Here is a 23154-nt window from a genome sequence, read left to right on the forward strand (position 1 = left end):
ATGTGGCTGAATCAGTTAAGCGTCCACTTCATCTCAGGTCATGATCTCGTGGTTTGTGAGTTTGAGCCCCAAGTCAGTGCTGACAGCTCAGAGCCTGGAGCCTGTTTCGGATTCTATGTCTCCCTCTCTTTCTGCCCCTCCCCACTCACACTCTGTCTCTCTTTCAAAAATAAAATAACGTAAAGAATTGCACACTCTTCTAACTGAGCCAGCCAGTCGCCCCTAAAGTAATTTTTATGGTTACCTACATGTATGTCATTCGGTGCTTGTATTTACCCTGTAGATTCCAACTTCTAACTGGTGGTTTTAGGCCTTCAGCCTGAAGATTTCTTTTTTTCTTTTAACATTTCTTGCAGTGCAGAACTGCTAGTGACTGACTCTGTCAGATTTACTTATCCAAACATATTTCTGTTTTGCCTTCCTGTTGAAAGATGGTTTCTCAGGGTATAAATTCTGCATACGTGGTTTTGTTTTGGTCTTGTATTTTGAGGGAAGTTTAAAGATGTTGGATCCTTTTTTTCTGCCTTCGTCGTTTCTGACGAGAATCAGCTTTCCTTTATCATTATTCCCTTGCAAAGAACGTGTCCTTTTTTTTGGCTACTTTCAAGGTGTTTTTCCTTTGTCTTTGGATTGCGGCAGTTTGATTATGATGCACCCGGCCTGGTATTTTTGTTTGTTTGTTTGTCCTACCTGGTATTTATTGAGTATCCATGGTCTGTAAACTCGGGTTTTCTCCAAATTTGTGAAATGTTCAGTTTTATTTCTTGGAATGCATTCTACATGGCATTCTATCTCACCTTTCCTTCGGAGATTCTAATTGCACGTATGTTAGAAAATTTGCTATTATCCCTCAAGTGGTTGGCTCTGGGTGTTTTTTTTTTTAATGTCTTTTCTTTGCTGCTCTTCAGGTTGCGTAATTTCTGTTCATCAGTCCTCAAGTTTCCTGACTCTTCTGTTCACATCAAACTGCTGTAAGCCCATCCATGAATGTTTGGAGATATACTTTTAAGTCTACAGTTTTCATAGGATTCCTCGTCATAGATTTCTGTCTTGAGAGTCTCCCTCCGGTACTATCCACTAACATCCTTTTCTCACAGTCCTTGGACGTGACTATAATTTTGCTTCATTAAAAGTTTGGTCTGCTAATTTCAACATACGCATCATCTTGGGCTTCTGGGGGGGTGATTTTTCTTCTTGACTGCATATCACATTTTCCTGTCTCTTTGCATGTCTCTTTTTTAGTGTAGACTTACACTACGAATAATACATTGCAGAGACTCTGGATTTGTTATCTTCTCTGAACAGTGTTTGTTTTTGTTCGAGCTGGCAGCTAAATTGTTGAGTGATCACTTTGGTTTGGGGGGAGTTGTTTTGGTTTTTTTAAGTTTATATATTTTGAGAGACAGAGAGAGAGAGAGGAGAGGAAAGAGAGATGAGAGAGAGAAGCCTGGACTCAGACTCCAAGCTTTGTCTCCCATGTGGGAGCACTGATATAGACATATCAGTGCTAAGCCTCTCACCCTACTAGGCACATAAATGTGTAATTCAGAGATGGATTGGGGGAAGGAAAAAGGGAGTTCTTACAGAACTGGTCACTCCCAGCCACAGACTTCCTTCTTTGAGAGTTATCCCTTTCATTTCCACTTTCTCTCTGACAGTCCCAGGCTCTGCCCTCCGAACCCTCAACCCCGTGAACCTGCAGCTTTCTGCTTACATTCTACCCACCCCACACTGCAAGCTCACTCCACAAAAGAACTTAGGAACCGTCTTCCTTCCTTCTCTTGCAGCCCAGTCATGGGGATGTACCATAGTTTATCCAGCTAGTCCCCCCATGGATATTTATGTCGCTTCCCATCTTGGGCTGTTACAAACAGTAAGTTAGCCATTTTCCATTCCTCTTGCTACAGCCCCTACAACCGTGTGCGATGTGTTCGAGTCCATAGATGGAGCGAAACCTTTAGTCTGTCAGTCTTTATAATCTTTAATAGATTTTTTGCAAAAGCCTTGTCTTTTCTACTATAACCAATTCGTTTATTGGGTCAGAGTTTCTCCTCAGAATTCTCCCCGAAATTAATCTTGTGACATTGTTTTGATATGTGCAGGTTATCATACGGTGGACAGAGTCCCAGCAACATGTACAGTCCACTGCTTGTTGCCAACTTCAAATCCCTCTGGGGCATCCTCACTAGAATATCATACCCACACCCTTCTACCTCAGAAGCACAGCGCACCTCGTCAACCATGTGGGAGGGTGTTTCTGATAGAGGAGAAGTGTGTGCGGAGTATATTCCCCGCATGGGTGGGGCGCCATCCCGCCCCGTCTTCGCAGCCCTAAATGGAAACATGACCCGGGTAGGGCAGGATTTTGGCCACGTCATGACTCAAGCTGCTCGCTTTTATCACCCAGCCACATCGGGTTACCCAGAGGATTAAATGACCGATCTGTGCAAACCACGTAGGACAGTGCCTGGGCCATAGGAAGAGCTCAGTACAGATTGTTGTGGTTGCTGCAATCTATAAAACAATAAAGGAAAATTGCACTGCTGGCTGTCCCAGAGGGAACTCCCCTCACGGGTAAGTTGTCTTGCAAACCAAGCCTAAGGAGGAGAGAAGGGCAGAGAGAGAAATCGTGTCCAGACATCTGGGATCAAATTAAACTATGCAGAACACCAAGTCCCCCTCTCCAAAACCGAAAGGGGAAAAGCTCCACCCTGTTCCTGCCCCTGAGGTGCCATGGGTCCCTAACGACCCTGCACGTAGCCCGGGCAAGACGGTAACAAGATACGCTCCAGAGTTTCAGATGTGGTCATCAGAGTCCTTCGGGCCACCTTGCTTTCTGTTACACCTGACGGCTAACAGGAGACAGAGGAATCACTCAAGGTCCCACCAGTCACAGGGAAGTGTCCCTTTGGCTGCCGATAAACATGAGTGATTTCTCGGTCGGACAGACCCTGGAAAGGGCACCTGTGCCTTTAAGAAGCAAGGTGAGTTCACTGTTAATCATATATCTTTACTGTGCTCCTGGGTTATTAGGGAAACATCCTCATTCTGCATGTCTGTTTTATGATGTGCATAAACACTGAATTGCCGACGGCTGTGCCCTGGGCCAGAATGTCCTCTGCCGGCTAGAAGGGCTGGGGGAGGGACACCAGAGCAGGGGTGAGTTCACCCCTCTGCTTCCCTGGAGAAGGGTGGTGACACTCCGAGAAGGAGGGACGGGGCAGGGGATGGGCAGGGGCGGGGGGGACTCCCCTTCCCTGTCCCCCGAGGCAGAGCCCTGGCAAGAGGGACAGAAATGTGCACCTTCACTTCAGGGCCTCGGGGGCGTCTCTTTGGTGCCCACTAATGGGCATCGTTTTCCCCAGTGCGAAGTAAGATACCCCTTTCTGAAGGGAGAGCACGAGAGTCTTGTTTTGTAAATGCTCTGGGAGAATGTCTCCAGTCCGTGTTTCTGGAAGGATGCTCAGCGTCTCACCCCACTGCTCCCGGGTGAGACTGACGAGGGGAAACACCGCTCCCGGTCACAGGAGCCGCTGGAGCACGGCAGTGGCATCGTGCGACACCGGCCCACTCATCCGAGAGATGGTTCTGGCCCGAACTCGCAAGCACCCCACGCGTGCCGGGGGTCAGTGGCGGGGCCGAGGTCCCCACGCCGCCTGCCCTCGGATTGCGGGTTTGGGGGCCGGCGTCCTAGGGCGGTTTGCGGTCACTTGCCCAGGGGAGAAAGGCACAGGTGCAGACCGGCTCAGGTGTGTGAAGGAGGACGAAAGCCCGGCCGTCACCGTTACTCTGTTCAGGACAAGATGGAGAAGCGCCCCGGCCAGCTCGCTGCCGATCGGGTTAGCGCATCGTGTAAACCACCCCTTAGAGGAGGAATTATCGGTTGGCTGTGCTGTCGATCAGTTAAGCCAGATTTCCATGTCGTTCCGTGGGGGGGGGGGGGGGGGGGGGACTCGGGATTTATCTGAAACAAGTAAACAATTCCTGGAAGGACTGGGAGAGGCGGAGGCGGGTTCCGAGAACCGTGTGCAGCGGCCGAGGCGTCGTCGGGCAGCGGCGGACTCTGCCCTGGTCACTCGCGGGAGCCGCTGGGTAAACGGCGTGGGGGAGGGTGCCCGGCCTGCCCCCGGGCGTCCCCTTGGCTCTGTCCCGGGGGCCGGGTCCTGGGGCCACTCGAGCGCAGATCGGGGCCTGAGGCTGCGCTGATCTGACAGCGTCCTGGCAGCCGGACCCGGCCTCCGCCAACCTCCGGGGCTGCCCTGGAACCAAACCAGAGTCTGCCGTGGGAGACAGTCTGCCAGCCACGGCACGTCCCCGCCGGCGCCTGCCGCCTGGGAAGCCCCGGACGCGCGCCCACGACGCCTGAAGGCAGCCCAGACCTGGCGAGGCGAGGGGAGCCTGGCGAAGCCTGTGTCCTGAGCGCTGGCCGTGGGCAGCCTGATCCTTTGCCTGTGCTGGAGCCACGGTGAGCTGGGAGCCACGGTGAGCTGGGAGCAGCGGTCTCCGCACGGCGACGGGCTGCCCGCGATCTCAGCTGGCTCTCCCCAGCCTCCGTCGCGTGGGGCGGCGGTGGTTCATCCGGGCCTCCCGTCCCCTCGGAGCCTCCTTTCCACACCCCCATTTTCCAGCCCCGAAGTGCCGGCCGTCCGCGTCGCTGCTGGTTGCTCTCAAAGCGATTCAGAAATTCTCAAAGCTGGGGCCCTGGGTGGCTCCGTGGGTCGAGCACCCGGCTTTTGACTTCGGCTCAGGTCACGATCCCGTGGGTCGTGGGATCGCGCCCCGCGTCAGGCTCTGTGCTGACAGCTCGGAGCCCGGAGCCCGCTTCGGATTCTGTTCTCCCTCTCTCTCTGCCCCTCCCCTGCTCACGCTCTGTGTCTCTCTGTCTCTCAATAATAAACAAACGTTAAAAAAAGGTTTTTTCAAAAAAATAATTTCTCAAAGCAAAAGACCTAAATACACTTGAATTTTTAAAATTCAATATGTGCCATGCCACATTTAGGAGAAAGAGGTGAGTTTCCTATATAATGTCGGATTTGTCCGAGTCCCAACCGGGAAGGTTGGGAATAACTGACATTTGTGATTGAAAACTGCTTGCTGCTCCCCCTGATCCAGGGGTTTAGAGCCATCAGAGGGTTCCAGAGTTGCCAACAGAATGCAGGCAGGATGCGCCCCCCACCCGGAGCTCAGCCTGTCCCCCAGGGGCTCGCCAGGACAGGCACTGAAAGGAGGAAAGGGTGTCCAGCAGGGCTCGTGGCTGTCAAGAACCCGCAGTGATTTAATGACAACGGCATCCGATGGCTCCCGCGGGCAGCGCTTACCGTGGGCCCGGCGCTGGCCTGAGGACTTCCCACACACGAAATCACAGTTCATTTTCAGTTCTGAAATCCACCGGGAGGAAACGCTGGCCCTCTGTAGGAGTCCCAGCGAGCCTGGTGGGGAGGGGAGGCATCGACTTCCTGATCAGGGCTGTTTGTGGATGTGCGGGTGTGGTTGGCCTTTGAGCACATAGGCATTTTTGCCTCTTTCCCCTTGCAAAGAATGCAGGCCGTGCGAGTATCTAAAGCACGCGGGAGCCACGGTGCCGTGGCGGGTGATGGTGCCCGGCTGTAATCACCCGGAGCTCGGCCTCCTCTCGGGCCCCCTCTGAGAACAGCGGACGTAGAGGCCTGAGTTGGGCTGATGCATAGCTGTTAACAGAGACCAGAACACCCGTGTCCCACCCTGGGACTGAATGAGAGATGGGAAGATACAGGATGAGGGGACAAACATCTTTATTTTGCTTTTGGGTTGGAAATTCGATTTAGGCATTAAAATCCAGAAATGCTCAAAGGATACGATGTCGAGAGTCCAAAGGAAAAAGGAAAATTGCTCCTTAACTTTTCTATTCCATTCTATCATATTTTTTTTATCAAGCTTTTATTTTTTATTTTTTGAGAGAGAGTGTGTGTGGGTGTGTGCATTTGATCAAGGGAGGGACAAAGGGAGAGAGAGACAGAGAGAGAGAGAGAGAGAGAGAGAGAGAGAGAGATCTTAAGCAGACTCCACGCTCAGCGCAGGGCTCGGTCTCAAACCTTGAGCTCGTGACCTGAGCTGAAATAGACTCAGATGCTTAACCGACTGAGAGCCACCCAGGCTCCCCTTAGCTTTTTATTTTATTTAAAAATTTTTTTTTTAATTTTTTTTTTCAACTTTATTTATTTTTGGGACAGAGAGAGACAGAGCATGACGGGCGAGGGGCAGAGAGAGAGGGGGACACAGAATCAGAAACAGGCTCCAGGCTCTGAGCCATCAGCCCAGAGCCCGACCGGGGCTCGAACTCACAGACCGCGAGATCGTGACCTGGCTGAAGTCGGACGCTTAACCACTGCGCCACCCAGGCGCCCCTTAAATTTTTTTTAATGTTTATTTATTTTGAGACAATGTGAGAGACAGAGCACAAGCGGGGGAGGGGCAGACAGAGGGAGACACAGAATCCAAAGCAGGCTCCAGCTCTGAGCCATTAGCACAGAGCCCGATGCGGGCTCGAACTCACAAACCATGAGATCATGACCTGAGCCAAAGTCATGCTTCACTGACTGAGCCACCCAGGCACCCCAGCTTTTTATTTTTAATAATTATAGATAGTACACAGTTGTAAGGAAAGGTACAAGAGAGCCCAACCTCTTACGCATTTTCCCCTGCGGTAAACATTTTTGAAAACACAGTAAGATGTCCAGCCGCGCCCCGTCGATACAGTCCAGATGCACAACATTCATCCCCACCAAGATTCTTCCTCCTTAACCCCTGACAGTCACGGTGTTCCCCATGTCCGTGATGTTGCCATTTCAAGAGTGTTCTATAAATGTAGTCACTCGATAGGTACCTCTGGGGATTGGCTTCTTTTACTCAACATAATTCTCTGGAGATCCATCCGGGTTGTTGTGCGGATCACTAGTGTGTTCAGTTGTTTTTCATAACCCAGTTTGGGGCTGTACAAACAAAGCTGCCGGGACCGTCGTGTGCAGGTTTTTCGTGTGGCCGTAAATTTTCATTTCTCTGCCCCGGGGAGCAATTGCTCAATTGTACGGTGCATGCGTATTAGTTTTTCAGGATCTGCCAACCATTTCCCAAGCGGTTGCACTGTTTGCATTCCCTTCAGCAAGGTGTGATAATCCATTTCTCCCCATCGTTACCAACACTTGGGGTTGTCATCGTTTTTTTTGTTTTTTTTTTTTTTGTTTTTAGCCTTTTTGACAAGTACGCCGTGACATTTCCTGTGGTTTTAATTGCGTTTCCTAATGGCTAACGACGCCTACGCTTGTGCTCCCTCTGGTGTTTTGCTTCAGGAAAACGTCTGCTAGTGTCTCCTGCCCCATTTCAGATTGGCTGTTCCGTTTTGACCGTTAAGGGGTTTTGAGGGGGGGGTTTGTCTGCAAAGTTTATCTCACAGGGCTTTACGTGGAGTTTTGATGGCTCTTTTCACACGTTCTGCATTCAAGTCTCTGGTCTAGTGGACTTTGGCGAGTCTCTGTCGAGTGGACAGACTGTGCCTGTCCTTTCGTTGTCGTTTCCCAGTCCCCTCATGGCCAGAGCTTTACTCTTTTTTTTACCTTTTTTATTTTATTTTATTTTATTACTTTGGAGTGTGTATTTATTTTTGACAGAGAGGCAGAGTGTGTGGGGAAGGCATAGAGAGAGGGAGACACAGAATCCAAAGCAGACTCCAGGCTCTGAGCTGTCAGCCCGACCGGGGCTTGAACTCACACACCGTGAGATCGGCTGAGCCAAAGTCAGATTTTACTGACCGAGCCACCCAGGCGCCCCAAAGAGCTTTACTTCTGACGAAGATCACTTGTCCATTTTCCCTTTTATGGATCATATTTGAAGCGTCAGGTCCGAGAACTCTGCCTCCCTCAGGAACCTGGAGATTTTCTCTATTTTTTTTCTAACAGCTTTAGTTTTGTATGTTTCCATCCACGTCCATTTCACGTTAATTTTTTACATAACTTGAGGTTTAGATCGAGTCTCATTCCCTGCCTATAAGTGTTCAACTGCTCCACACCATTTGTTGAAAAGACGGCCTTTCCCTGCGTTGGCATTGCTTTTACATGCTGGTCAGAATCAGTTTGGGCAATTTGTGTGGGTATAACTCGGGTTCTCTTCTCTGTTGCACCAATATCTGCGTCTACCCCTCCGCTCGTATCACACGGCCGTGATTAGTGTCACCGTACACGGAGCATACCTCGTTTTCTTGTGCTCCATTTCATTGTGCTTTGCAGCTACTCTTTTTTTTTTTTTTTTTTTTTTACAAATTGAAGGTTTGCCTCAAGCAATCTGGTGGCACTACTTTTCCAACAGCCTTTGCTCACTGCGTGTCTCTGTCACGTTTCAGCATTCTTGGATAGCTCAGGCTCTTCCATTTTTATTGTATTTGAACGGCTGCCATCTCATGAAAATTGTAACGGATGAGGAGTTGCTTGTTAGGGATGATCACAAGAAAGTGGTTTCCCGAGGTGACTCTACTCTTGGTGAAGATTGCGAGATTGTTGTCAACAAGGATCAGAATAGTACCTAAATTCATTGAAAAGTAGCAGCAAGGTCTAAGAGGACTAACTCCAGTTTTGAAAGGAGTCCTACTGTGGGCAAAAATGCTTTCAGACCGCATTGCCTATCAAGAAACTTCTTCTCGAAAGAAAGACCCACAGCCTGGTCAGTCAGCCATCGGCCCTATTGAGGCAGGACCCTCCACCAGCAAAGGATTGGGACTCATTGACAGCTTAGACATAGGTAGCATTTTTTAACAAAAAAGACTTTTGGAATTAAGGTATGTACATTTTTTGGACATAATGTTATTACACACCTAACCACAACTGCATTGCCAATATAACCATAACTTAAACACACTAGAAACCAGACAGTTCATTCTGGACCAGTTTATCGTGATGTTCAAGTTCGTTTAAAACCCAAACGACTATATCTCTGAGCTGCCTGCATAGGTCTTAACAGCAGAAGACTTCAGTACACTTTATCTTTTTAAAAACAGTTTAACTCTTCTAATTCCTTTGCATTTCACATAAAGTCAGAATCGGGGCGCCCGGGTGGCCATTCAGTTAAGCGTCTGACTCTTGATTTCGGCTCAGGTCATGATCTCACAGTTCCTGGCAAGCCCCGCATCGGGTTCCGCATTGGCATCAAGGAACCTGCTTGGGATTCTCTCTCCCTCTCTCTCTCTGCTCCTCCCCCACTCACACACTCTTCCTCTCCTCTCTCTCTCTCTCTCCCTCAAAATAAATAAATAAATTTTTAAAAAGAATAATTGTCTATTTCTACAAAGATCTTGCTGGAGTTTTGACAAGAATATGTTAAACCCATTTATGAGTTTGGGGAAATTGACATCTTTACTATATGGAACCTTCTGAACCATGAACATGGTATGTCTCTCCCTTTATTTAGATCTTTTTTTATTTCTTTCATCAGTGTTTTGTAGTTTTTCATCATACAACTTCTGCATATGTTCTGTTTATTTATACACAAGTTTTGGGGTTTTTTTTTAGCGTTTACAGTGGTATGGTGATTCTAATTTGGTGCCTACTGGTTATTGCTATGTATGTAAATACAATTTTGTATTTATCTCCTGTCCTGTGACCTTGCTGAACGCATTTATTGGTTCTAAGAGAGTTTTTTGTAAATGCCTTGGAATTTCTGGTGTAGACAATCATGTCATTGGCAAAGGGGACAGCTTCGTTTCTTCTTTCATTTCTGATCTGCTTTGCTTTTTCTTGCCTTGTTGCACTGGCTAGAACTTTTAGCACTGTGTTTAATGACAATAGTGAGAGTAGACATCCCTGCCGTGTCACAGTTTGAGCAAGCAGTCTTTCACACATTAAGTGTAATGTCCGCTGTAGGTTTTTGGTAGATGTTCTTTATCAACTTAAAGTTCTCCTCTATCCCTGCTTTTCTGAGTTTTTTTTTTTAATGTTTATGTATTTTTGAGAGAGAGAAAGGGAAAGAAGGAGAGGGCCCAAAAGAGAGGGAGACACAGAATCAGAAGCAGGCTCCAGGCTCTGAGCTGTCCGCACAGAGCCCGATGCAGGGCTGGAATCCACAAACTGTCAGATCATGACCTGAGCCAAAGTCGACGCTTTACCGACGGGGCCACCCAGGTGCCCCTTATGAGACTTTTATCAAAGGAACAGATGTTAAATAGTTTTTCAAATGTTTTTTCTGAACTGATAGATCATGTGTTTTTTTTTCTTTAGCTGTTAATAAAGTAGATTGCTTTCATGATTTTCAAATATCAAAGCAGCCTTGCATCCCTGGAATCAACCCCATTTGTTCTTAATGTATAATCCTTTCTATATTTTGTTGAATTCTAATTGCTAATATTTGTGTTAAGGGTTTTTGCATCTGTATTCATGAGGAATATTGGTCTGTAGTTTTCTTTGTTCGGTTGTCTTTTTCTGGATTTGGTATCAGGTTCATACTGGCTTCATAAAATGAATTGGGAAATGTTCCCTCCTCTTTTTTCTGGAAGAATTGTTTAGAAATGTGTTCATTCCGGGGCACCTGGTGGCTCAGTTGGTTAAGCGTCCAACTTCAGCTCAGTCATGATCTCATGGTTCGTGAGTCTGAGCCCCGCATCAGTGCTGACAGCTCAGAGCCTGGAGCCTGCTTCCGATTCTGTGTCTCCCTCTTTCTCTGCCCCTCCCCTGCTCGCTTGCTCTCTCTCTCTCTCTCTCTCTCTCAAAAATAATAAATATTAAAAAAAAATTAGAAATGTGTTAATTCTTCTTCAATGTTTGGTAGAATTCTCCAGTGAAACCATCTGCCCCTGGAAATTTCTTTGGGTAGAGTTTTAAAAGTAGAAATTCACTTTCCTTAATAGTTATAGGCTGTTCAAATTACCTGTTTTATATTGGGTGAGTATAGTCATTCATGCTTGTTAAAGAGTTGCTTCATTTTCCTCTAAGATTTCAAATCTGTGTGTGTCAAGTCCCTTATCCTTCAGATTTGTAGCCGTATCCCCTCCTCTTCCTAACATTGCAAATCCGCGTCTTCTCTGTGTGTTATTTTTGTCAATCTTGCTAGAGATTTGGCAACTTGTTGATACTTTTAAATAACCAGCGCTTGGCTTCATTGATTTTCTGCCTTGTTTTACTAGTTGTTTTTTTTCTCCATTGATTTCTTTTATTACTTCCTTTCATCTGCTATTGTGGTGGGTTTATTTTGCCCTTCTTTTTCTAGGCCGTTGGATTAGAGTCGAGTCTTTCCTCTCTTCTAACGTAAGCATTTAGTGCTATAAATGTCCCTCTCAGCACTGCATTAGCTATGTCTCACAGCTAAATTTGGATATATATTGCATTTTCATTTTCATTCAGGTCAAGGTCTCTTTTGTTTCCTTTGAGACTTCCTCGTTGACCCCTGAATCACTTAGGAGCGTATTGTTTCATTTCCAAGTGTTTGAATTCTCCTACGATTTCTGTTACCGACGTCTGGCTGAATTCTCTTATGGTCAAGACCATACTCTACATGGTTTCAATTCTTTTAAATATTTTGAGGTTTCTGTGTGGTCTGTCTTAGTCTGTGCTTCCTAGGCATCCGAAAAAACACGTGTTCTGCTGCTGTTAGGCGGTGTGGTCTATAAACATCGATTGGTTGATAGACTTCTAAATTTTCTCAAGACCTCGAGATCATTACCCTCGAAGCCTCTGTGCGACACCATTTTTCGCCAAAGATTTCGGAGTAAGTGATTTAAAATCCCGCTGAGTCCACCAAGGAGGCCTGTGACGCTTTCTCACCGTGGCTCTTGCTGGTGGAGTTGCCGTGTCTCTCCCCTGGGGTAGGAGTAGGCTCCCTGAAGGACAGGGCCCCGGATTAGCCAGCAGCTCCACCAAGGGCTCTCTTAAAGTTTCCTGGATGACGTTTCACTCCTCTAACAGTGTCTTTTTTTTTTTTTTTTTTTTTTTGAGACAGAGAGAGACAGAGATGAGCAGGGGAGGGGCAGAGAGAGAGGGAGACTGAGAATCCGAAGCAGGCTCCAGGCTCTGAGCCGTCAGCCCAGAGCCCGACGCGGGGCTCGAACTCACAAACCGTGAGATCGTGACCTGAGCAGAAGTCGGACGCTCCCACCGACTGAGTCACCCAGGCGCCCCATACGGTTTCAAAAGATTTAACAAAACATCGTTTTTCTTCTTCTCATCGGGTCTCAGAATGCTAATGCCACAGAGAACCTTGGTCCATCACCCTTGCATTCGGCAGGTGAAGGGATGAGAGGTCTCGAGGCTAATCTAGATTGTTTTTTAAATGCTTTTCGTGAAATTAACGTGCGTTCATTGTAGAAATATATTAGATCTAGGGAAACAAAGGAAGAAAAAAGTGCACCTATAATCTCACAACCAACGTGTCTCCTCCCAATGTCTTCGAAAATGAGAGCCCACGGTTGCAGTACTGGTTTGCAATGTCTCTCTCTCTTTTTCTTTAACCACAGACGTGAACGTTTTCCAAAATATTATTTCTGATAGGAAGACTTTATTTCCACAGGACAGATGGGCCTCATTTACTTAATGTCCATTGATGGGCACTTGGGCTTTAGAGGCCCCGCTAAGTTCAGTAACACTGTGATGAACGCCTTCTGTGTACATGCGTATGTTCCTTACCTAAAAATGGAGACCGCAGATCAGAACGTGGGAACGGAGCTTTTTTTTTTTTTTTTTTTTTTTTTTTTTTGTGGCTTTAGCGCCCCACTGCCAAACCGGATAATTGAGATTTCGTGTTGTCTGGGCAGGTTTGGTTTGCTTTCGTTCGTTTTGGTTTTAGGCATAGAGCCAGCAGAGATTACGTGGCTCAGGATAAGTCCTGTGCGGGTTCTCGGCGTTTTAGGGCGTGGACGAACGGCCACCTGAGGCCAAGGCGAGCGGAGCGTCCCCCTTCCCAGGAGAGAGAGTGCTGGAAAGAACAGTGCCGTGAGCGTCTGTGCCTTCCTATGAGGCATCTGGCGCTGAGCCCAGTCAGGAAACAGGAAAACTGGCAGGTTATATTCAGCCCGGGACCGGGACCTTGTAAAACCATCACGCGGCCCAGGTTTACGTGCAAGGAACAAACTCGCTCACCCTGGCCCACTTCCTCTCGCCAGGACCCGCCATGAGAACGCCGTGTTTATGTTTGGAGCATGCCCTTGAACTTGCTTTGTCCTAGTAATTGCCCCCATAAAATGGAGCGGGGCACTAAGTGAAAACTTCCCGTATTTAGAGACCCAGTCCTGCCTGCTTTTTATGACTCGTGCTGACTCCGGTAGGACCAGCTCTGCCAAGAGGCCACTTACACGCAGGTTGGCGGGAGCAGAACAGGAGGAAGAGCCTCTGAAGGTGGACGGGAAGAGCCCAGGCCCTGGGGAGGCCCTGCGTGCTGACCGTGGGCCAGAGCGTCCCCCCCAGGTAGCCCAGGCCGCTCCCGCCCCGGTGTCACCGTCACCCACCACGACATCCCAATTCAGGCCACAGCGGGCCACGGACTTCTCCCTTTCTCCATCTGCCTTTCTCTTTTGGTCTGCAGAAAAGAAGAATTAATCCAGAGCATGCTGACCCAGGTCGTAGGAGCAGTTCTCAAGGTACAGAATCTTCTAGACACATAGTCCTCTGCAGAGGTACGCTTTTCTGCTCACGGCAATGGTGGGGCCTCGCTTGGAGGCCGTGCTGGCCGGCAAGGCTCTGCACGTCGCTCACCCGGAGGGGCGGCCTTCCAGGGGGAGTCCTTGCATGACCCCCTGTAGCTGAGCCAGCGCGGGTGGGACCCAGGAAGCACTCGCCTTATACCGAAGAGCAGGGCCACTGGGCGCTGGGAGCGTGAGAGCTCACACTGCTGACAGGTCTCTCCACCGGCTCTCCTGGGCTTCAGAGGTCAACCTACAAGAACTGACACCATTTTGTTTTATTCACTTATTTTTATTTTTTTTAATGTTATTTTGAGGGAGAGAGAGACGGAGTGTGAGTGGGGGGGAGGGGGAGGGGGCAGAGAGAGGGAGACACAGAACCCGAGGCAGGCTCCAGACTCCGTGCTGTGAGCACAGAGCCCGACGCGGGGCTCGAACCCACGAACTGCGAGATCACGACCGGAGCCTAAATGGGACGCTTAACCGACCGAGCCACCCCGGCGTCCCTTATTTATTTATTTTTAAATGTTTTATTTATTTGAGAGAGCACAGGGAAGGGGCAGAGAGAGGGGGAGAAAGAGAATCCCAAGCAGGGTCCACGCTGCCAGCACAGAGCCTGACGTGGGGCTCGAGCCCACGAACCGTGAGATCATGACCTGAGCTGAAATCCGGCGTCGGGCGCTTGACCAACTGAGCCACTCAGACCCCTGAATTGACACCACTTTGAAAATGGGCCTGAAAACGAGCATTGCCACGGAGACCCTGTGTAGACGCGGGCTTCCTTCCGCTCCGAGTTGTCCTGCCCGTCCCGAAGTGATGCCTTCCGCCCTTGGTTATTTCGAGGTGGCATCTTGCCGTCCGGGGGCATATGGGTGACCCGCCCTCAAAGCCCAGGCATTGCTGCGCCGAACGGGCTGGGCCCGGAAGGGACGCGGCGGGTTTGCGAAGGGGTCTGTGCCCGGCCAAGCAGGGTGCAGGGCGAGGGCCGTCCCGCCCAGGTGTGGGGACGTGAACACACCCCGTGCCTTCCGTCACGGAAGGACGTCAGCCGAGGGCGTCTTCCCCCCTCCGCCCGACCCTCAGACACCTTGAGCTCCTGGAGAGCAGCCCCTCGCCCCCCTGTGCCCCCTACAGGGGTGAGCCTGCCCGCGGGAGGGGTTCGGCAGGTGACCGCCAGGCCCATAGTAATTCTGAAGAGTTTAAGACTTATGTGTTGACTCGTTTTCATTCCTAGAGCGTTTAAGATCAACGAACTCAAAGCCGAAGTCGCGAATCACCTGGCCGTGCTCGAGAAGCGCGTCGAACGTGAGTGAGCTCCCTGCTTCTCTCTCCTTGTCCTTTAGCCTCTGCTTAAATCAGCCGCCTAACGGCCGGTGGTGAGCGGCGAGGGGAGTGAGGCGAGGCTGGAGGTGAGCGCCCGTGTCTTTGGTGCCCGGGCGAGAACAGTGAGCACTTCCTGTCGGAACACGTGACACGGTCCGCGTGCGCAGCGGCTCGGGCCACGGTACGTGTCCAGCAGCGGTGCGTGGCAGCGTGTCTGGGTCTGAAAGGGGCAGGACGAAACCGCGGAGTCCCCCAGACCAGCCCCCCGGAGACGAACTTGTGCTGAACATCTTTGTGCCTCTCTTTACGCAAACGAGGCCTGCCGACGCCCTCCCTGACGTCACGATTGGTTCTGGACCACGTGTACCAAATCATCACCTCCTGCTCCCCAGTCACCACCAAGGCAGCAGAAAAACTACCAGGAAGCACAAGAGAGTGGGTTCGGGGCTTGACTCAGGGGCCAGGGTGCCCAGGCCTGCACCAGACCCCGCACACCGGGAGAGCCGGCCCCGTGACACAAGGTTTATTAATGCCAGGTCGTGCCAACGACCCAGAAGGCTCGAAGCTAAAAACCCAGGCTTTTCTCCGTGCCACTCGGGACGTGTGCTTTATGCACATTCCGTACCAAAACCGTTGGGGGGAAATGTTGAAATGCAGCTCCAGTCATATGTGTCTTTAAGGAACTTTCGTTAGCTCTGGAGCCGAAGGAGGGCCCTGCCTCCCTGGCCTGTGCTGTTGCCTCTGTCCCGTGAGACCCCTGCCCCCCATGCCAGCACCCCTCCCAGAAAATCGTCCCCAGAGGCTCTCCTTCGAGGCACCCTGTGACTCGCAGAGGCGCCCTGGGGCTCCTGGAGGGGGTGGCCAGGCTTGCGTGGGGTGCTAACCACGAGTCAGGCAGCTGTGACCAGTCGGGGGCCAAAGCCTCTCCTCGTGGGTGGACTCCAGCATCCCTTCATGCTCTAGCTTGGGGTTCCGCTCTGTGCCCACCTATTGAAAGTGTGAGGGCGGACGGGTGAGGCCACACCGTCGAGGCCGGACATCCAGCCTCACTCGAGAGCCGTTGCCGGACTGCGTGCAGGACTTTTAAGGGGTCCTGCACCGGGCCCTCTCCCTCCTGTGCAATGGGGGCAAAGTGAAGCTGGGACAGGCCAACCAGGTGAGCAGTGGAAGGTTCCAGAGGCAGCCCGGAAAGGACAGGGGCAGCAGACACGGGCGTGCTGATGCTGAGGGCCAGGCCCCCTCCTCCCGTGTTCTGCCTTTAATCCCACGACCTGTTCTCCTCCCATTGATTAATGCACAACTTTGCCGTCTTGTCACTCACTCTCCATTTCCTTGGCAACCAGGCTCTTCATAAACGTAATCGCCATAAATTCTGAATCTCTGGGACTCAAATTAGTGATATCGTACTGTCTCACCCAAAAGGCTTCGTTTGAGCATCACTCCCAGTAAATGGCCCGGAAACCTGATCCACGTGAACCAATATCCAATAATCGAACATTACGCCCCCACTGAGAGCTGCTAACGCGGGGCACGCCTTTAACTTACTCACAACGGTAAATAAGCAAGTGAGAAAACAGAACAAGCCGTATGATCCCAATTTTGTCTTTTTAAAACTCCGGATGGACAGATAGCTGTGTCGATGCACGGGGCTGAGAGAGAAACACCTGGAAAGGCACACGTCAATAGATATTAAGTGGGTTGTTCTCGGGGCCCGTAGGACCATAGATAAATTTTAAAACATTCTTTGAGATGCTCAGTATTTCCCCCCATTTTCTACAACAATCAGATGTAACCGTATCGAGAACATAGTAAGGGGAACCCGGGACTGTAAGTGGCAGGGCACCCCACTGCGTGGCTGTTCACTTTGGGGATCAAAGTCTGTGCAACATGCAGGGACTTTTCTCCAGATCTGTTCACTTTCGGGAATTTTCTGCCACATGTCGCTGGGACGTGGCTTCCCCGAGGCTGAGCCTCCTGCGGTGTGGCCCAGGGCCTGGACGCGGCGCTCTGGGAGGTCCAGATGCAAACCGGAAGGGGTGTGCGCTGGCCTGCTTTGCCCAGAGGAGGACCCACGGCTTCCGTCCACTTCCCAGTAGGGTCCCTGATGCGAGAAAGCGCTAAGAACGCCCCACTCCCAAAGGAGGGTGTGGGCTCTCGGTGAGAGAGTGGACCGTCCTCCAGCTCAGACTTTCTGCATCTCCCCCACCTGGCTGCTGCCACCCAGCCCCTTGCACTGACGGCCCCAGGCTTCAGTCCCGCGTCCCCGGGCCTTGGTCTCACATCCCCGGGCCTTGGTCCCGCGTCCCCGGGCCTCAGTCCTGCATCTCTGGGCCTCGGTCCCGTGTCCCCAGCCCTTGGTCCTGTGTCCTCAGGCTCCGGTCCTGCATCCCCAGACCTCAGTCCTACATCTCTGGGCCTCGGTCCCATGTCCTCGGACTTCGGTCCCATGTCCCCTGGTTTAGGTCCCATATCGTCTCGGTGGAGCTTCACACAACATCCCCCAAGTGGCACAAGTCACCGGAACCAGACCCGAATATCAGATCCTCCAGATTCCCACCACTCTGGGCAGAAAGAAGAAATACTTTCATGTAGCCTTGCCCCTGCGTGGCTCCTGGCCCCGGAAGCGTCTAGAAAACTGCCCGGGGATGCTCAGGGCTCCGGCAGGCTCTCTCCCCACACTTGCTTCAGAACAGCTTCGGAGGCCAGGGGACGGAATTGTCTCTCCCCGTTGTGTGCTTAGGCGCTCAGACCACGTTTGAGGAAGAGGGGAATAGAGTAGCATCGTGGGCCCCGTCTTTTTGCAGAGAAACCGAGGTGCGATTACAGAGTAACGAGGCTAGTCTTTTCTGTTGCTCACGAACTGATCTGATCTGAGCGGCTTTCGGAAGGGAAGCCGCCTGCTTCGTGGCAGCCTTTCTGGGCTAAAGGTGCACCTGCCGGAGCAAAGGTCTCAAAGGTGAACGCTCCCGGGGAGGCACGAGCCCCAGTTCCTTCCGGATCTTTCTCTGGTGCCCCGTGGTGTCCGGACGTGGCAGGCACTCCTGTGTGGCGGGGCTGCGGGAATGTGAGCCGGCCCGGCTCTGCTAACCCACGACCTGTCCTGTTTGCCTGCCCCCAGCCCCCGCCCCCGCACGTCCACACCCCTTCCTGGCTAACGGCTCCGGCGGGACCTGAGAACTCGGAGGTTTTCTGCTACTACGAGCTCATCCTCGCCGGGAAGCCTGTGGTTTTGCCTGCTGAGCCTCTTGCTGGGTTTTAATGCGCGGCGGCCACATTTCCTCCCCTTGTCTTTTTAGGACAAGAGATTTCTTTGTCCCCGGTCCTCAGCTGGGGAGGGGAGAGAAAGTGGGGGGGGGGAGGGGAGTGGGTGCAGGGAAACTCAGGACTTGGGGGAGGGGAGCGGCGGTCGCCGTGGCCGAGCCGCACCTCCGCGGGCCGCAGCGGGGACCAGGGCAGGAGCCCGAGCCAGCCGTCCTCGCCGCGCAGGGCCAGCCCCGGTTACAGCCTTGCGAGGTCCTCCACGTGTCTCCATGGTAACCCCTGTGTCTCCTTGTCCCAGTGGAAGGCCTGAAAGTGGTGGAGATTGAGAAATGCAAGAGCGACATCAAGAAGATGCGGGACGAGCTGGCGGCCCGAAGCAGCAGGTGAGGTCAGGCCCGGGAAGGGCTGCCCTGGCCGGGCCCCCCGAGGGGGCTCCGGGCTTCGCTCTCCCGCAGAGCCCGGCGGCGGGGCCCCGACCCAGCGCCGGCTGCGGCGGGCACGGTTTGGCTGGGGAGTGCTTGTCAGTTGCGCGGCCTCCTTGTCGTAGAAGAGGGTCCACGTCCAAGGCGGGTGGAGGCGACATTTCACAGAAAGGAGGAAGAATCCGCCCGCAGATCAAAGCCTCAGGATTAACTTACCCAGCTCGAGAGAGGCTGGAGAGAGGTTGGCATCGGTTTTTGAAGCAAGGGCCCGGTTAAGAGGAACGGGCGTGAGGCTCACAGGGGAGGGCGTCCTGGTGCCCGGAGGCCGTGCTCCTGGGTGGACGTGCCCCCCCCCCCCCCCCCGGCACAGAGCAGGGAGAAAGGCCACAAGGCCTCGGGCCATTCTGGACACAGAAATCACTCTCCCCCGGGGAGCCGAAATTCGTGGGAAAAAACACCCCGGACTTCATGCCGCCCCCTCGAAAGCAGGTTTTTGTCCAGCAGGACCCTCTCCCGAAGCTGTGAGCACAGCAAGTGTTTGAGCTGGCGGCAGAGATGAGGAGGAGAGGGGGCGGGCACGTCGAGCACTTGCTGTGTGGGGACCTCACACCTGCCGGCCCTGCGAGATGGCCCCCAGCCCCCCTGCCCCCCCACGGCCACTCCCGGGAGGGGACTCCCAGGAGGGGGCACAGCCGGGCCTCAGCGGGGCTGAGGGGGAGACAGGGAACCTAAGAATCGCCCCGCACACACACCGGGTCGTCTTACGACGACTCATCTGCCACTCTGAAGATCGTTCCCTGATTTTAAAACACTGAGGGCGACCGGCTCAGCGAGGGAGGCCGGCTGTGCAGAAGGGTCTCTGAGGGCAGGAGGTAAAGGGGAAGGAGATGGTCCCGGCGAGGTTCCGTGCGATGCAGAGGGGCCGGCCTCGGGGGGGCTCGGGGAACAGCCTGATGGGCTCAAAGCCACGTTAGTGTGGTCCTCCAGGGACCAGGCCCCGTCCGTATCACACCCACGTGACGCCTGATTTGGATCTGGGGATGTCTCAGCCCATTTGACTTGGGGACGTCAGAGCGAAGGCGTTTGGGAAAGTGCACAGAAAATTGGGAGTCAGTGATTCATCTTCGACGTCCCCTCAGTGAGAGGCTAGCACCCTCGTGTGACCGGGTCAGGGCCCTGGACTGGGCCGGGGACGGGGCTGGGAAGGATGCTCACACCCACCCCGGCTGTGGTCACGGAGTCGCCCTCGGGCTCAGGATCCACACGGCCCGGCTCAGCCCCGGGGCCGCCCTCGTGTGCCCCAGCCGCCCTCCGCCTTGGGGCCAGGTGCGGGCGGGCCGATCCGCCGGGGACGGTGGCTCCGGCGCCCCCAGCGTTACCAGCCTCATCCGGCAGCTGCCAGGAAAGGGAACTAAGACCGGAGCTTGGCTTCGGTCTGAAACCAAAGAATCTGAACTGGCCTCCTGGCTTCAGCGGCTCGTCTGTACCGCGGGCCGAGGAACCTCACCACCTGGGCGGGAATGATGCCCCGAGCTCCCTTCCCGCCTCTGTGGGCACCGCGTCACTCACTAACGTGCCCACGGAGCCCGCGGAACACCCACGGGACACATTTCTGAGGCAGCCTCTTGTCCCTTCTCAAATGACCACATCCTACCACCTGCCCGAAGCAGCCGGGGTGAGTCGCGAGCCCCACCTTTGCTGGTCCCGTCCCTGCCGTGTCCCAGGCGCCCCCCGGCCCCCACCTCCCCCCATCCCGTGGAAGCGAGGCATGTGCCAGCCTGGCGTCCCGCAGGTCAGGCTGCAAGGGGACACTAACGTGGCCCAAGTGGCCTCGCACGCCTGTGGCGGCCATAACAAAGCACCACGATCGGGGGGCTTTCTCACGCTAGAAATCTGTTCTCTCAAAGTTCTGATGGCAGACGTCAGAGAGGGAGGTGTCGATGAGGCCATGCTCCCTCTGACGGCTCCAGGGAGGGTCTGTTCCAGGCCCCTCTCGGAAGCTTCTGGAGGTCGTCGGCAGTGCTTGGGGCTCCTCGGCTTGTAGCTGCATCATGCAGTCTGTGGTCTTCACTCGGCCTTCTCCCTGTGTGTCTCTGGGTCCAGATGTCCCTCTTTACAAGGACACCGGCCGCACCTTAACTAATCACACCTGCAGTGACCCTGTTTCCAAAGGAAGTCCCGCTCGCAGGTGCTGGGGCGTTAGGACTTCCAATGATCACTTTGGGGACGTGATCCAACCACAACGCGGCACATGGGGACCATACGCCCGATTTCAGAGCCCACGGGAAGAAGCCCACCCGGGAGCCGAGAGGCAAAACGTCACCCACAGGCACCCATCTGGCCAAGTGGGCTAAGCCGAGGCGTGGTGGGTGCCTGGGCTCATCCCCGGAACGGAGCTCTCTTCCTCACCGCCCAAAAAGTCCATTTTTAGAGCTCCCGATGCCATGATCCAAAGAGAAGCCTTCCCGGTGCCCTAACTGCTTCGAGAGGCGATATTCTCAGCAGACGGTTTTCACAGCATCCCACGTAGGTGAGAGACGGGTAAATGTGACTCTTCAGTCACAAACAGAGGGGGGTAAAAATCTCCAACATCGCTGACACATTCAGAAAAAAGAACCCCGGGGGCCTGGGCTCGGGCCTCACCCGCAGCCACGCCGCCCACCCCGGACCCTGGTCCGGGAGCCCGGCAGCCCCTTCCGTGCCACACGCTAACGGCCCTCTTGCCCTTGCTTCGCGGAGAAGGGAAGCTGGGAAACAATCAGCCGCTCGCAGTCCCCCTTCTGTCTCTGTTGGCTGCAAGGTTCCGTTGTAGTGGTGCAAGGACGTCACGCAGCATTTAGCGTCCCTGGGACCAGGCTCCCCGACACCTAGCTTCGCCTCACTGCGGGGAGAGAAGGGCACCCCAGACAGCTCTTTCCAGTGATACCCACCCGCGAGGTGGCGACCGAGCCTCCCCGGAAGTCGGAGGGGACACAGGCGGCGGGCAGGGGTGAGCCCAGCCCCGTACCCGCAGGGGTGACTAATGACCCACATTCGCCAGCACGTGAGCCCAGCCCAGCGGGGCCTCGGCACCAGGGGCCCCGCTCTGGGAGCAGGGGTGGGGTAGCGCCGTGGGCAGGCTCCCAGACGCCCCCGGAACAGGCCGCACGCCTCCCAGACCCACGCCCTGGGCTTCTCCTGGTCCAGGTTCCTGCTCACATTCAGGGCAGGGTCAGGCCTAGCTGAGCACAGAGAGGAGTGCCGCCCCGGGGCCGGGGAAGGGCCGCGAGGGCCTGGGGTGGCATCTGAGGGCTCCGGGGGTCCGCGGCCCCCACTTCCATCAGAAACAAAGGGCCTCGTCCGCCGGATGAGCCACAGGGGAGGGGAGGCCGGGGGCCCCTGGAAATGAAAGCAAAAATAAGCCCCAAATAGAATGAAAAGAAAAGGCAGCGTGCCAGCTGCTCCGTGGCTGGAGGAGGCTGGTTCCCATGGCAACGGGCACAGAGGGGAGGGCCCAGGTGGGGGGGCCCCGGGAGAGTCGCCAGGCGCCCAGCACACGCACCGGGAGGGTCAAGGAAGCTTGCCTCGTGCGACCACCCCCCTGGGACACGCACAAGGCCTACCTAGCTGGTTTAGTTTAAGACAGAGAGAGAATGAGCAGGGGAGGGGCAGAGACAGAGGGAGGGAGAGAGAATCCAAAGTGGGCTCCATGCTGTCGGTGCAGAGCCCGACGCGGGGCTCGAAACTCACGAGCTGTGAGACCATGACCTGAGCCGAAATCAGGAGGCAGAAGCTCGACCGACCGAGCCACCCGGGTGCCCCAGTGCCGTCTCCTTTCTCAAGTGCACAGACCACGCTTGTCACTTCTCAGAAACGTGTAGGCTGCAATTTCTCGTTCACGGGCGACCACGGGAACCATCCGGTCGGTGTCTTCTGTGGGTTCGTCGGTGACTCTTCGGCTAAATCTGTGTGAAAACCCCCTCCCCACACGGAGTCGGGTGGGTTTTGTGAGCATCTGGGGGAGGGAAAGAGCACGACACCATTTCATTCTGAAGGCGCCTGTTCCAGAAGGAAAACAGGCTTGTTACTCTGAGCACAGCCCCCAGGTAAAAGCTCCAGACCGAACGGATGAGGGGGCGAATCCCCGGCAATGACCACGGCTGGCGAGGCCCCCGCCTAAAATCTGGACGCCGGGCCGCCCAGATCCTCTAGGTATAAGTACCTCCTTTTGAAAAGAAATACTGTGTTGTAATCTTTTTTCACTTACAACACCGTGAGCAATAAATAGATCGAATTTTAACCAACGGGCGCCTGGGGGGTCGGTCGGCTGAGCGTCCGACTCTGGCCCAGGTCATGATCTCACGGTCCGTGAGTTCGAGGTCCGCGTCGGGCTCTGTGGAGCCTGCTTTGGACTCTGTGTCTCCCTCTCTCTCTCAAAAATAAATAAACATTAAAAAAAATTGTTTTTTAATTTCTTTAACCAACTTCATCCAGCTCATCCTTTTGTCCAGGAGGACAAAAAGTCCCCTCATTGTCCGTCCA

At 53.5% G+C, this 23154-nt stretch overlaps 1 protein-coding gene across 1 annotated transcript in view; it reads left to right on the forward strand.

Annotated features, from left to right (window-relative positions):
• PDE9A (phosphodiesterase 9A) overlaps positions 1–23154 on the forward strand; it is a 59610-nt gene that overhangs the window by 18334 nt on the left and 18122 nt on the right. Inside the window, exons 3-5 of the mRNA XM_030329482.1 lie at positions 13531–13585; positions 14862–14932; positions 18510–18594. Coding sequence (XP_030185342.1) covers positions 18563–18594 — 32 coding nt within the window. The 5' untranslated portion in view covers positions 13531–13585; positions 14862–14932; positions 18510–18562. The remainder of the gene's footprint in view (positions 1–13530; positions 13586–14861; positions 14933–18509; positions 18595–23154) is intronic.

Source organism: Lynx canadensis, chromosome C2 (genome assembly GCF_007474595.2).
Source record: "Lynx canadensis isolate LIC74 chromosome C2, mLynCan4.pri.v2, whole genome shotgun sequence".
Lineage (NCBI taxonomy): Eukaryota > Metazoa > Chordata > Mammalia > Carnivora > Felidae > Lynx > Lynx canadensis.